General features: G+C 38.4%; 1 protein-coding gene across 1 annotated transcript; it reads right to left on the reverse strand.

The window, feature by feature from the left end:
- Positions 1 to 10,359: 10,359 nt before the first annotated feature.
- LOC109211209 lies at positions 10,360 to 11,880 on the reverse strand. Its single transcript, XM_019374712.1, has 4 exons — positions 11,848 to 11,880; positions 10,882 to 11,255; positions 10,712 to 10,794; positions 10,360 to 10,531 (listed from the first exon to the last, which is right to left on the reverse strand). Exons 2-4 carry the CDS (start codon positions 11,251 to 11,253, stop codon positions 10,360 to 10,362), a joined length of 627 nt encoding a protein of 208 aa, XP_019230257.1. The 5' UTR covers positions 11,254 to 11,255; positions 11,848 to 11,880.
- Positions 11,881 to 14,825: the final 2,945 nt, after the last annotated feature.

Consider the following 14,825-nt stretch of genomic DNA (forward strand, 5'->3'; position numbering starts at 1 on the left):
CTTGGTCTGCATCAGATTCTTATGGTTTTTGTTTCTTTGAGTTAGATACTTCTGCCATATTTTTTTGATTAGCCGCCTCTGTCTTCTAAAATCAATTAGAAGAAAACAACACCAGAATCTGCAGTCCATTATTCAGTCTGATGTTGCTTTCATTTCCTTGACGTAAATTGAAATTGCCAGGCTTCTTTTAAGAGAAAAATAAGATTGAATTGTTTTAACGTCTTTAATGTTGTGTTAAGGTTGCAATCACCGGGTTGAGCAGAAAGCATATTTTAGAGCTTCAGTAACTTTGCTTTAGACTTATTGATAAAGTAAAATTAATCTTTTCATAGTTCTTCAAATTGTTTCACTCAGTACGCACAGTTTAAGAGAGTTGTCGGCTACGAAGATTTGAACATGTTGAATTTGGAAAAATCTAATATAACAGTAAAAGCGTCAAGTTCGACCATGGAAATGTGGACACCTAACATACATGAGATGAAATGGGAAGCAGATCACATCAATCTACAGATCACCTTCATTACTATGGCATTTAGGAGTGGGTGAAGAAGCAAAAGATTCATCAAAGATTTTTTATTTTCTTAGGCTTCGCTGGATGTCTATTATCCACCTTTCTGGCTCTGTATATTTAAAGCAATTAAGCATCACATGCTACAGAAAATGCAGTCGCTATATATGAAATGTGGAACCTCACCCACCTAATTGCTAACTGTGAGATATTATTTTCCTTCCCCTTTTGGTTGGAGAGGGAAATAAATTGAAGAAATTTCCTTTTCTTTGTTAAAACAAGGAAAATAAAGCTGTTAACTCAGATATTTTTATAGTAAATCATGTAGAAAGGAGAACTTCATTGTTCACTCAATTCTTACCTCTTGATATCTTTAGTTCAAGTCATTTGAAACACCGTGCCTTTTTTTCACACATTCAGATTGAATACTTTCGTGCATTACAATTAATATTGACAGCATATGTACAAACAAAGCGGACGCACCTTATACATAGAGGGGTCACGGGCACCCCGAAACTTTGACAAAAACTTCATATAGACTTGTAAATGTCTTCAAGAAATAATCAGATATTAGCATAGGCCCCCGTATCAATCTTTATGAACATTGATAAATTTATATTGAATGTCATACGGTACCCCTGTAACCGCCGAATTCTAGGTCTGCCTCTGTGTACAAACCTTCTAACGTGACTATAAATTTTGTGCTTTGCATATTAGAAAGCTGCATGTGATGTGGGAAATGGTATTCATGTAAAGCATGGCGAATTATTTGGAGAATCTGTCACGACCCATTTTCTGAACAAACCGGGACCGGCACTCGATCACTAAACATGACTGAGCGAACCATCTCTGCTTATCAAATCTATTATATCTCCAAACTTTATATGCAGCAAGGCAATACTCTAACCAAATACTTTTGTTTAATTTAAGCATTTAAATAAATCAACTCCAAAATATTATTCATAGTAACCAATGAAATACTACTAAGTTATTATCAAAAACAACTGAATCTTAACCCAACGACTATGTCTATGAAGCCTCTACTGATAAACTGACGCACTGCTCAGGACATGAGATTTCCTGGTCAGTTCTCTAAGTAACAAAGAAATAACTAAATAAAGATGACTCTAAGGAATACTCCACGAACAAAAGCGGAGCTCACCAATAGCACTGGAAGCGAAGGAAGTCCTAACTCGTAGCCTGCTCACCTGCAAATCCGGTTCCTACGTTGTACCGCAGACCAACGTAGGTTCCCAAAAGAGAACGTCAGTACCATCCATTGTACTCAGTGAGTCTCAACAACAGGGGGCGAAACTTTAATAACATATACATTATGAGCAAAGGTTCTAAATGCATGTAAAACATAAAGCTTATAGGAATAATCCTAAATAATTGCATAATAGCAGTTATGAATATTCTAAAAGAAATTCTTTTCCCTTTTTTTCTTTCTTTAAAAAAAATACTTCACTTTATACTTTGGGAGTTCCAACTATCCTGGCTTAATTCGTCACCGTGTGATCGGCACGGGTTCGATCCCAACCTGATCGAATAGGCCCAATCCACGAGGTGCCACTCGCTTCATGGTTCTCAACGCTCATGTATCATACCTTAGCATGGCTAAGTAATTTCTCAGCAACGAGACCCTCGGCTCGTGTGCTCCCTACTTTGGCACAAGTAGTTTCAGGAAATCAACGCCTTGATCAGGACCCTCAGCCTGGACGATGACCCCTTCTCAGAATAAAGGATACTCCCAAAAATCTTTTCTTTCTAAAACTTCTTCTTGTGACTTTTCAAGTCTAAATCTTTTATACATACTCATACTGGTATCCTTAAATGTAAGGCATGACATAAGAATGAAATAAACATTCAAAAGTATTTATAAAGGTTCTTGATCCTTCATGAATTTTCAACATGAAAATGGCATATATGAATAACATAAAAATCTGAAATTTATGCACATATATCCAAATAATCATCTAAACTTTAGCTAGAAAATAATTCTAGGTTAATAGGTACTTACTACTCCAATTAAGAACAAAGAATAACATAAAAATCTGACATTTATGCACATATATCCAAATAATCATCTAAACTTTAGCTAGAAAATAATTCTAAGCTAATAGGTACTTACTACTCCAATTAAGTACATATTAACTCTTTTATGCAATTCATCAAACACCTTGTGTGCGTGCTTTTGTGAGTTAAACCACTTTAGTAAAGGGTTATATCAACTCACCTCAAAACTTCTCGAGCCAATACGTAGGCCCCAGTCCAATTGACACCAGTCAACCAATCGATTCTACAACAACCAGTGTATTTTAATCAATTTTAAAGTTTCACACCTAAACATGAAATTTATTGTTGATATAGAGGAAGAAGGGAATTAACTATCCAATTTTTACCTATTACTATTGTAGGATAATTGACAATAGGGAATTTCATATACCTGAATTCAAGAACTAATGATTTGTAAAGAATCCTAGAATCTTTTCGTGGCCTCCGTGAGTAAGCATCGCTGCCTCTGTTTCGTAGGCTTGTGTTTGCTTTGCTTTTTTTGTTTTTTTTTTCCGTTTTTGTTTTGTTTCTTCGAATAAGGCTTCTGCCTTTTTGTTGCTTTTCTGAACAAGGCTTCTGCCTTTTGCCTCCTTCTAAAGTGGAATACGTACTACTAAATGCAAGGCTTTAAGCCCTTTGTTTTGTTATTTTATTTATTTTCCCTTTTTTTTTTGACTTCACTAGTATTTAATTATACTTACTTTTAATAATTAATAACATTAAAATTGTTAATATTTCCCTAATTGTACATCCAACTATTTATAAATAGAGAAGTAACTCAAAATTAATCACAAGGGTTTTAGTTCGTAATAGAAGTAGAATTTAAGATTATAAAAATAAATAATTAAATTCTATATTTCGCGTGTCTTGAAACTTTTATATATTTGAGGAGTGTTACAATCTTCCCTCCTTAAAAACATTCGTCCTCGAATGTTACTAGGGCCTTTTTCTTAAGCTAACAATCAATCCTTAAGTCCTTGAACCTCTTAAGTTTTCTTAGCACTACTCACTTTTCCAAGGGACTCAAAATTTTGGCTAAACTCCCTAAATTTTCAAAAATTTCGGCAGAGTTTCCCTTGTAAATTGGACTATCCAAAAAGTATCCCTGTCACAAATACCATAACTACACCAACAATAACCAAATATACTATAACAGGCCATTCATAGGCACCATACACAGCTCATAAATTAATTATTCACACTCCGGCAAGGAGGTACCACAATAACCAACAAGAATCTAAAACACAACAACTTTAGCACAAGTAAATCACTTTAATGAATTAAATATACTACGGTATAAACTAAATTACTACAACAACTAAGTATAATCTAGGAAGGACAGAAACACTTGCTAACTTGTATTTAATAAATGAAATATAAATGTAAAACCAAACTTAGGTTCACATACTTTTTTCCTCAAATAAATATGGATATTTCTTTGTCATATCTTCCTCGACCTCCCACGTAGCTTCTTTTGAATCATGATTACTCCACAAAATTTACCGATGCTATATCTTTTGTTCTCAACTTTCTTACTTGCCTATCGAGAATTTCTATAGGTACCTCTTCATAAGTCAAACCTTCTTTAATTTCTAAGGTATCGACAGGTATTATATGCGACTCATCATGAATGTACTTTCTAAGCATAGACACATGAAAGACGGGATGAACAGAGGACAACTCAGCGGGTAGCGCTAGCTTATAAGCCATGTTTCCTTTCTTTTCTAGAATTTCATAAGGTTCGATAAATCTAGGGCTAAGTTTTCCTTTCTTACCAAACCTCATAACTCCTTTCATTGGTGAAACTTTTAAAAACACCTTTATCACCAACCATGAACTCTAACTCACGATGCCTCTTGTCAGAATAAGACTTTTGACGACTCTGAGCCGCTTTAAGTCTTTCTCTAATTAGCTGAACTTTCTCCAAGGCCTCACAAACAAACTCTGGACCAATCAACGGCACCTCTGCTGGTTCAAACCAACCCACTGGGGACCTACATCTCCGCCCATACAACGCTTCATAAGGAGCCATACCAATGCTGGCCTGATAGCTGTTATTGTAAGCAAATTCTATAAGTGGCAAGTGATCATCCCAATTACCTCCAAAATCTATAACATACGCACGCAGCATATCTTCGAGAGTCTGAATCATCCTTTCTGCCTGACCATCTGTCTGTGGATGGAAAACGGTGCTCAGATTGACCTTGGTACCTAATCTTTTCTGGAATGCTTGCCAAAAATGCGCTGTGAACTGATGGCCTCTGTCAGATATGATTGAAACTGGAGTATCATGCAATCGGACTATTTTTTTGATGTACAACTGCGCATACTGCTCTGCAGAATCTGTCGTCTTTACTGGTAGGAAATGTGCGGACCTTGTCAGTCGGTCTACGATAACCCAAATTGAATCATGCTTACGGTATGTGCGAGGTAGACCTACTACGAAATCCATATTAATCATCTCCCACTTCCACTGTGGTATCTCTATGTCTTGAGCTAGGCCACCAGGCCTCTGATGCTCAGCTTTGACTTGCTGGCAATTTAAACATTTAGCCACATGATCTGCTACTTGTTTCTTCATGCCTTTCCACCAATACAATTATTTCAAATCTAGATATATTTTGGTAGCACCTGGGTGGATAGAGTACCTCGAACTGTGAGCTTCCTCCATTATGGCTTTCCTAAGACCATCTACATCAGGCACACATAACCGATCATTCAACTTCAAAACTCCGTCACTTCCTAGAGTGAAAGCAGTGATTTCTTTGCTTCTGACCTTCTTTTAGTTTCACTAAGTACGGATCTTCGTCTTGCTTAGCCTTAACATGCGTAACAAGGGAGGATTGCGCTAAGACATAAGCAGTTATATCTCCTTCTTCGGTCTCATCAATCTAATTCCGTCATTTGCTAGTTTTTGAATTTCTCGACCCAAAGATCGCCTTTGTACTGCAAGATGGGCCAAGACACCCATTGACTTCCTACTAAGTGCATCTACTACCACATTAGCTTTGCCCGGGTGATAAAGGATATTGATGTCATAATCTTTCAATAGCTCGAGCCACCTCTCTGTCTCAAATTTAGTTCTTTTTGCTTGAAAATGTACTGGAGGCTTTTGTGATCTGTAAACACTTCAGAATGCTCGCCATAAAGGTAGTGTCGCCATATTTTTAATGCAAACACCACTGCTGCAAGCTCCAAGTCGTGCGTGGGATAGTTCTTTTCATGATTCTTTAACTGCCTGGAAGCATAAGCAATAACTTTTCCATTTTGCATAAGAACACAACCGAGACCAACTCTCGAGGCATCACAATATACCGTGAACCCACCCGAACCTGGCGGCAAGGTTAATATAGGTGCAGTGGTCAACCTTTTCTTTAACTCTTGAAAGCTCTGCTCACAAGCGTCTGACCATTGGAACTTAACTGCTTTCTGAGTCAACTTAGTTAATGGGGCTGCAAGTGAGGAAAACCCCTCCACAAACCTTCTATAGTAGCCAGCTAACCCCAAGAAACTCCTGATTTCGGTTGGCGTTGTCGGCCTAGGCCAGTTCTTGACTGCTTCTGTCTTCTGAGGGTCTACTTTTATTCCTTCACTAGATACCACGTGGCCTAAGAATGCCACTGACTGCAACCAGAACTCACATTTTAAAAATTTGGCATAAAGCTCATTCTCCTTCAAGGTCTGCAAGGCTATTTTGAGGTGTTCTGCATGATCTTCCTTGCTCTTAAAGTACACCAAAATATCGTCTATAAACACAATAATAAAGGTATCCAGGAATGGCTTGAAAACTCTGTTCATAAGGTCCATAAATGCAGCTGGAGCATTTGTCAATCCGAAGGACATCACTAGAAATTCATAGTGCCCGTAGCGAGTTCTAAAGGCTGTTTTAGATATATCTTCTTTTCTGATTCTCAACTGATGGTACCCCGACCTCAAGTCTATTTTTGAAAAGTACTTTACACCCTGAAGTTGATCAAATAAATCATCAATTCTTGGCAGTGGGTACTTGTTCTTAATGGTAGCTTTATTCAACTGCCGATAGTCGACACACATTCTGAGAGACCCATCTTTCTTCTTGACAAACAGAACCAGGGCACCCCATGGTGAAACAATCGGTTTGATGAAGCCCTTGTCAAGAAGGTCTTTCAACTGTTCTCTCAACTCATTAAGTTCTGCTGGAGCCATCCTATAAGGAGGTATAGATATGGGCTGAGTGCCTGGCATGAGATTAATGCCGAAGTCTATGATTCTTTCGGGAGGAAGTCCGGGAGATCATCTGGGAAAACTTTTGGAAATTCTCTAACAACTGGCACTGACTGAAGAGCTGGTGGTTCTGATTCTGGATTAATAATGTGAGCCAAATAGGCGAGACACCCCATACCGATCATCCGTTGTGCCATAAGGTAAGAAATAAACTTACCGACAAGTTATGCTGAACTACCCTTCCACTCTAAGACTTCTTCATTTGGAAATTGGAACCTGACTATCTTGGCATGACAATCTAACATGGCATAGCGGGAAGACAACCAATCCATACCCATGATCACATCAAAATCCACCATTTATAACTCTATGAGATCGGCTTTGGTGTTGCGACCTTGGACTGAAACTATACAACCTCTATAGACTCTGGTGACTTTCACTGACTCTCCAACTGGAGTAGATACTAGGAACGACTCACTAAGTTGTTCAGGTTCTAGTCCGAGGTTAATTGCAAAGTATGGAGTCACATATGAAAACGTTGAACCTGGATCCATTATGGCATAAGCATTATGTGAGCAGACTAAAAGTATACCTGTAATAACTTCTGCAGATGCCTCTGCACTCTGACGATCAAGTGTAGCAAACAAACGGGGATGTCCCCCTCCCTGAGTAACTCGGTCTGCACCTCTGCCTGCTCCATGCCCGGTCTGAATATAAGAACCACGAGCCTGAGGTGGTGCAACTGCAGTAGCTGAGGAACTAGAAGGACGAGTTGATCCACCACTTAAATTACGTCGCAACTTTGGGCAGTTGGCCTTTATATGACCAGTGTCTCCACAATGGTAGCAACCATGAAACCCGAGCTTGCACTGACCTAAATGTTGCCGCTTACATGTTCCACAAAGACCTTGTTGGTGTGAATGTTGCTCAGCATGACTCTGGCTATGTGAGGGTGATGTCCTAAAATTCTGATTCTGGCGAGACTGATTTCCATTACTCTGAGTACGTCTGAAGGAAGACCCACCACCTGACTGATGACCGGACTGAGCTGGTGCTAATGACTCCTTATTAGAGGAATCCCTTCCATCTCCACTGGATGTACCATTAAACCTGTCCGCTGTCCGGGCTTTCTTGTTATGCTCTTTTTCTTCTCTCCTTTGTTGTCTGTCTTTTTCTAAGTGCTTGGCAAATCCCACAACATAAGAGAAGGCTGTCATCCCTATTGCTGCAGCTGATGTCGTATCCTTAATGTGGTAAGCTAAATGTTGGCCCAAGATTAGTTGAAGTTTTGAAGAATGACAAACGAACTCAGTGAAGGACCAGGTTCATCTAAGGAGACACAGTTGTTATGGCCCATACACATGAGATGCACGTGAAGAAGATGAGTCCTTGAGATCAAGCAGCAATATCTTGATGAATATCTTCTGAACTGATCGAAAAGATTGCATATAGGATAAGGAGTTGAAGTCTCCTTATGAAAAGAGAATTACATCCGGATCAAGAATATGGATTAGGATTTAGAGTTGTTCTTGGACTCGAATTGTCAAAGGATCCACAATTCGAGTTCTTATCAAACTCTGATTACTAACTCTATAAGTATAACGATTGTTCTCTTTTAACATGTGATTGCACATAAGCTGAAGTTAAACCAAATTGAGAGCAAAAGAGCTATGCGATTGTTGCAAGCAATTTGTGTGTGATACAAGTGTGCAAATCTGAAGCTACAAGAACTAAGTGTGAAGAACCAATTCCATTGTGTCTTTCTTTATTTCTAGTTCAATTGTAGTAGGTGTTTTAACATTGTACCTTTCCAGCTTTCTTAGAAGCAATTGTATTAGGTGCATTGAGTATTCAAGTTAGAGTTAACTTGAAAGTGTCGCAACAGTTGAGGCTGTGTGCTACACTGGGATTAGAGTTAATCCTTAGGTTTACAAAGAGTTTTGTAATGCTGTTTTTGGCTCATTGAAGTTTAGTGGAAGTTTGGGAAAATCCTACTGAGTAGTAGGTCGTGGTTTTTTTCACCTTTTGAGCCAGGTGTTTTCCACGTAAAAATCTCTGTGTTCTTTATTTCTGTATTTTAATTCCGCAAACAGTAGAAGTTAGAACACCTAGAAGAACCAGGTTCTTCTAACGCGAAAATTAGGTACCACACAAATCACCCCCCTCTTGTGTGGTGTTGACATCTAAAACATCAATTGGTATCAGAGCGGGTTATCCTTGAAGAGGCTAACGCCTTAGGAGAAGATCAAAAATGAGTGCACCACCTGGGAACTGGGAAGGGCAATCCACTGCCAGACCTCCACTTTTCAATGGTTTGTATTACTCTTGGTGGAAGAACATAATGAGAGATCATATCATAGGGGAAGACTATGAACTTTGGGATATAATTACTGATGGTACCCTAGTTACCACTAAGAAGAATGCAGAAGGAATTGATGTGCCAAAAACAAGGGCTGATTGTACTGCTGAGGATCTGAAGAAATGGGAGAAAAAAAGTGGCTAGTGTGTGGTCTAGGACCAGATGAGTACAGCAGGATTCAAAGCTGTACAACTGTTAAGGAAATATGGGACACTCTACAAGTGGCNTGAGCCAAATAGGCGAGACACCCCTTACCGATCATTCGTTGTGCCTTAAGGTAAGAAATAAACTTACCTACAAGCGATGTTGAACTACCCTTCCACTCTAAGACTTCTTCATTTGGAAATTGGAACCTGACTATCTTGGCATGACAATCTAACATGGCATAGCGGGAAGACAACCAATCCATACCCATGATCACATCAAAATCCACCATTTATAACTCTATGAGATCGGCTTTGGTGTTGCGACCTTGGACTGAAACTATACAACCTCTATAGACTCTGGTGACTTTCACTGACTCGCCAACTGGAGTAGATACTAGGAACGACTCACTAAGTTGTTCAGGTTCTAGTCCGAGGTTAATTGCAAAGTATGGAGTCACATATGAAAACATTGAACCTGGATCCATTATGGCATAAGCATTATGTGAGCAGACTAAAAGTATACCTGTAATAACTTATGCAGATGCCTCTGCACTCTGACGATCAAGTGTAGCAAACAAACGGGGATGTCCCCCTCCCTGAGTAACTCGGTCTGCACCTCTGCCTGCTCCATGCCCGGTCTGAATATAAGAACCACGAGCCTGAGGTGGTGCAACTGCAGTAGCTGAGGAACTAGAAGGACGAGTTGATCCACCACTTAAATTACGTCGCAACTTTGGGCAGTTGGCCTTTATATGACCAGTGTCTCCACAATGGTATCAACCATGAAACCCGAGCTTGCACTGACCTGAATGTTGCCGCTTACATGTTCCACAAAGACCTTGTTGGTGTGAATGCTGCTCAGCATGACTCTGGCTATGTGAGGATGATGTCCTAAAATTCTGATTCTGGCGAGACTGATTTCCATTTCTCTGAGTACGTCTGAAGGAAGACCCACCACCTGACTGATGACCGGACTGAGCTCGTGCTAATGACTCCTTATTAGAGGAATCCCTTCCACCTCCACTGGATGTACCATTAAACCTACCCATTGTCCGAGATTTCTTGTTATGCTCTTTTTCTTCTCTCCTTTATTGTCTGTCTTTTTCTAAGTGCTTGGCAAACCCCACAACAGAGGAGAAGACTGTCATCCCTACTGCTGCAGCTGATGTCGTATCCTTAATGTGGTAAGCTAGACCGCCAACAAACCTGCGAATCTTTGCTCTTTCTGACTTAACCATGTGAGGAGCATGCTTAGCCAACCTTATGAATTCCATGTAGTACTCTTGCACACTTTTATTCCCTTGCTTGAGCTGTTCGAACTCTGTAGCCTTAGCTTCCCTATCCTCTTCTGGGATAAAGTTAGCCATGAAGGCCTCTTCAAATTCTTCCCAAGTAGGCGGACCATCATCTTCATCTCTTTTATTTTCCCACATCTCAAACCAAGCGCCGACCACATCTCTAAGCTGGTAAGCAGCCAGCTCCACAACTTCATCATCAAATGCTTTCATCACTCGGAGGGCTTTCTTGACACCCTCCAGCCACAACATCGGATCTTCATCAACTATAGAACCATGGAACACTAGAGGACTCAACTTCAAAAATTCATTCACTCTTGAGGACTCAGAATTGTTTTGTCTATTTGATTGAGGTGGAATCTCATCTCTTCTCTCGTTCTGGTTGGCCATAAAGGCTTTAAACATCTCCATAGCACTGTTGACAACATTAAACATCTGACCCACCTCGGGAGATATAGTTGCCTGAGCCGGAGCTGCTGTTGGGGGCGGTACTGGATCCTGAGGTACTGGATCATCATGCTCCACGCCTTCTTCTTGTTCAACCTGGGGTACTTGGACTCCCTTTGTGGATTTTCCCCTCATTTTCTGAGTCGAAGCCTTCTTAGTTCTACCTTGAGCCACAATAGTAGCGATAGTTTCTTGAGCAGCATCCTGAGTGTCGGTGTCAGAGTTGCGAGTACGACCCATTTCTGCGAGTTTTGGAGAAACGAATAAATTAGATAATTTCTTAGAGGTAGACTCTACTGCACGATCTAATGTATGAAAAAAAAGAGACTTTTCCTAAATGCTTGTAGCTTCCTGTTTATAAGTATGGCGCGCTTCATACCCATAAACAAGACTCTACTAACACGGCTTCATAGACCCCTAGGACTCCATAAACCTGAGGCTCTGATACCAAGTTTGTCACGACCCATTTTCTGAACAAGCCGGACCGGCACTCGATCACTAAACATGACCGAGCGAACCATCTCTGCTTATCAAATCTATTATATCTCCAAACTTTATATGCAACAAGTCAATACTCTAACCAAATACTTTTGTTTAATTTAAGCATTTAAATAAATCAACTCCAAAATATTATTCATAGTAACCAATGAAATACTACTAAGTTATTATCAAAAACATCTGAATCTTAACCCAACGGCTGTCTATGAAGCCTCTACTGATAAACTGACGCACTGCTCAGGACATGAGATTTCCTGGTCAGATCTCTAAGTAACAAAGAAATAACTAAATAAAGATGACTCTAAGGAATACTCCACGAACAAAAGCGGAGCTCACCAATAGCACTGGAAGCGAAGGAAGTCCTAACTCGTAGCCTGCTCGCCTGCAATCCGGTTCCTACGTTGTACCGCAGACCAACGTAGGTTCCCAAAAGAGAACGTCAGTACCATCCATTGTACTCAGTGAGTCTCAACAACAGGGGGCGAAACTTTAATAACATATACATTATGAGCAAAGGTTCTAAATGCATGTAAAACATAAAGCTTATAAGAATAATCCTAAATAATTGCATAATAGCAGTTATGAATATTCTAAAAGAAATTCTTTTTCCTTTTTTCTTTCTTTAAAAAAAATACTTCACTTTATACTTTGGGAGTTCCAACTATCCTGACTTAATTCTGTCTCAGTCACCGTGTGATCGGCACGGGTTCGATCCCAACCTGATCGAATAGGCCCAATCCACGAGGTGCCACTCGCTTCATGGTTCTCAGCGCTCATGTATCATACCTTAGCATGGCTAAGTAAATTCTCAGCAACGAGACCCTCGGCTCGTGTGCTCCCTACTTTGGCACAAGTAGTTTCAGGAAGTCAACGCCTTGGTCAGGACCCTAGGCCTAGACGATGACCCCTTCTCAGAATAAAGGATACTCCCAAAAATCTTTTCTTGCTAAAACTTCTTCTTGTGACCTTTCAAGTCTAAATCTTTTCTTTATATAACACCATGCACATGCTCATATTGGTGTCCTTAAATGTAAAGCATGGCATAAGAATGAAATAAACATATAAAAATATTTCTAAAGATTCTTTCTTCTTCATAAATTTTCAACATGAAAATAGCATATATGAATAACACAAAAATCTGAAAATAAGAATGAAATAAACATATGAAAATATTTCTAAAGATTCTTTCTTCTTCATAAATTTTCAACATGAAAATAGCATATATGAATAACATAAAAATCTGAAATTTATGCACATATATCCAAATAATCATCTAAACTTTAGCTAGAAAATAATTCTAGGCTAATAGGTACTTACTACTCCAATTAAGTATATAGTAACCCTTTTATGCAATTCATCAAACACCTTGTGTGCGTGCTTTTGTGAGTTAAACCACTTTAGTAAAGGGTTATATCAACTCACCTCAAAACTTCTCGAGCCAATACGTAGGCCCCAGTCCAATTGACACCAGTCAACCAATCGATTCTACAACAACCAGTGTATTTTAATCAATTTTAAAGTTTCACACCTAAACATGAAATTTATTGTTGATATAGAGAAGAAGGGAATTAACTATCCAATTTTTACCTATTACTATTGTAGGATAATTGACAATAGGGAATTTCATATACCTGAATTCAAGAACTAGTGATTTGTAAAGGACCCTAGAATCTTTTCGTGGCCTCCGTGAGTAAGCAGCGCTGCCTCTGTTTCGTAGGCTTGTGTTTGCTTTGCTTTTTTTTTTTTTTTTTTTTTTTGTTTTTGTTTTGTTTCTTCGAATAAGGCTTCTGCCTTTTTGTTGCTTTTCTGAACAAGGCTTCTGCCTTTTGCCTCCTTCTAAAGTGGAATACGTACTACTAAATGCAAGGCTTTAAGTCCTTTGTTTTGTTATTTTATTTATTTTCCCTTTTTCTTTTGACTTCACTAGTATTTAATTATATTTACTTTTAATAATTAATAACATTAAAATTGTTAATATTTCCCTAATTGTACATCCAATTATTTATAAATAGAGAAGTAATTCAAAATGAATCATAGGGGTTTTAGTCCATAATAGAAGTAGAATTCAAGATTATAAAAATAAATAATTAAATTCTTTATTTCGCGTGTCTTAAAACTTTTATATATTTGAGGAGTGTTACAGAATCCTTTTCACTGTTTCAACCTAACTTTCACAATTTCAACCTAAGTTCAAAGAAAAGTTAGCCACTTTCTTATTTTTTTTTGGTAATTTCTTCTCACATAGTAATTAACAGGGATAGGAAATAGCAATTGGACAACAATGGCCATCAAGCTATTGGGATTCGAATTTGTGCAATGTGGCTTGTAGTAAGACAAATTTTATTGTTGGTACAGAAATCATATAAAGAAGACAAACATGAGCTGAAAAGTCAAGTTTACGGAAATGAAAGTCATATAATTTGACAATTTTAAAACAAATTTTATTATCGGTACAGAAATCATATAAAGAAGACAAACATGAGCTTGAAAAGTCAAGCTTACGGAATTAAACATTTTCTGCAGTGATTGTGTCAGAAATAGAGGTGAAGGTGGGATTTAATTTGTAGGGTCATGCGGAATAAATAAAGAACCGTCAATTTATTTTTTATTTTATTTTTATTCTCAAGTCTTCCTTTTTAAGAAAAACAGGATAAAGAAATTTTGCAGTTCTTTCTAAATACAATTGTCCAATAGCTTCTTTTGATGAACCTCTGGCATCACATTATGTTCTTTTACACCCGATGGGGTAATCATAGTTATTACTACTACAAAATAAGAGGATATACTATAATAAATGCAGATTATTACAGTTCTGTACTGGAATTTCATATCAAATTAGGATAAACGGAACGAATGAAAAAGTCTCTAAATTATGCATTTCCATATTACAGAACACCTAGACGGGGCGGAGGCAGTATTGAAAATAAGGGGATTATACTCGAACCAATGGCGGATTCAAAATTTTTAAGTCATGGGTGCTCAACCGCTTTACTTAATATTTACTCTCTGTGATGGGTGCTCAGTCAATATTTTTGTATATTATTAGTACTAGACTCCAACATAAAAATATACAGTTTCGGTAAGCACAATGGGTGCTTGAGCAGCTTCAATGTAAATCCGCCACTGATTCGAACACGTGACCTAAAGTATCTTTGTTTGAACCCTTTTGCTAGTACAATGAATAGAAAACATTTACCGATGCACTGTGTAATTTTCCAAACAAAGGATATTCATTGACCATTGTTGGACCAATCTAGCTCCTCAACTGCACCTAGCCAGTACCAAGCTGCAATATTGAATGTTAATGATCTGTA

Source organism: Nicotiana attenuata, unplaced genomic scaffold (genome assembly GCF_001879085.1).
Source record: "Nicotiana attenuata strain UT unplaced genomic scaffold, NIATTr2, whole genome shotgun sequence".
In the NCBI taxonomy this organism is placed as follows: Eukaryota; Viridiplantae; Streptophyta; class Magnoliopsida; order Solanales; family Solanaceae; genus Nicotiana; species Nicotiana attenuata.

Coding starts and splice junctions, on each gene's coding strand:
- LOC109211209 (XM_019374712.1), bottom strand. CDS start 11,253: ATGGGTCGTACTCGCAACTCTGACACCGACACTCAGGATGCTGCTCAA. Junction 10,795..10,881: donor ACAATTCTGAGTCCTCAAGA/GTGAATGAATTT, acceptor GAGGGTGTCAAG/AAAGCCCTCCGAGTGATGAA. Junction 10,532..10,711: donor AGAGATGTGGTCGGCGCTTG/GTTTGAGATGTG, acceptor GGAATTCATAAG/GTTGGCTAAGCATGCTCCTC.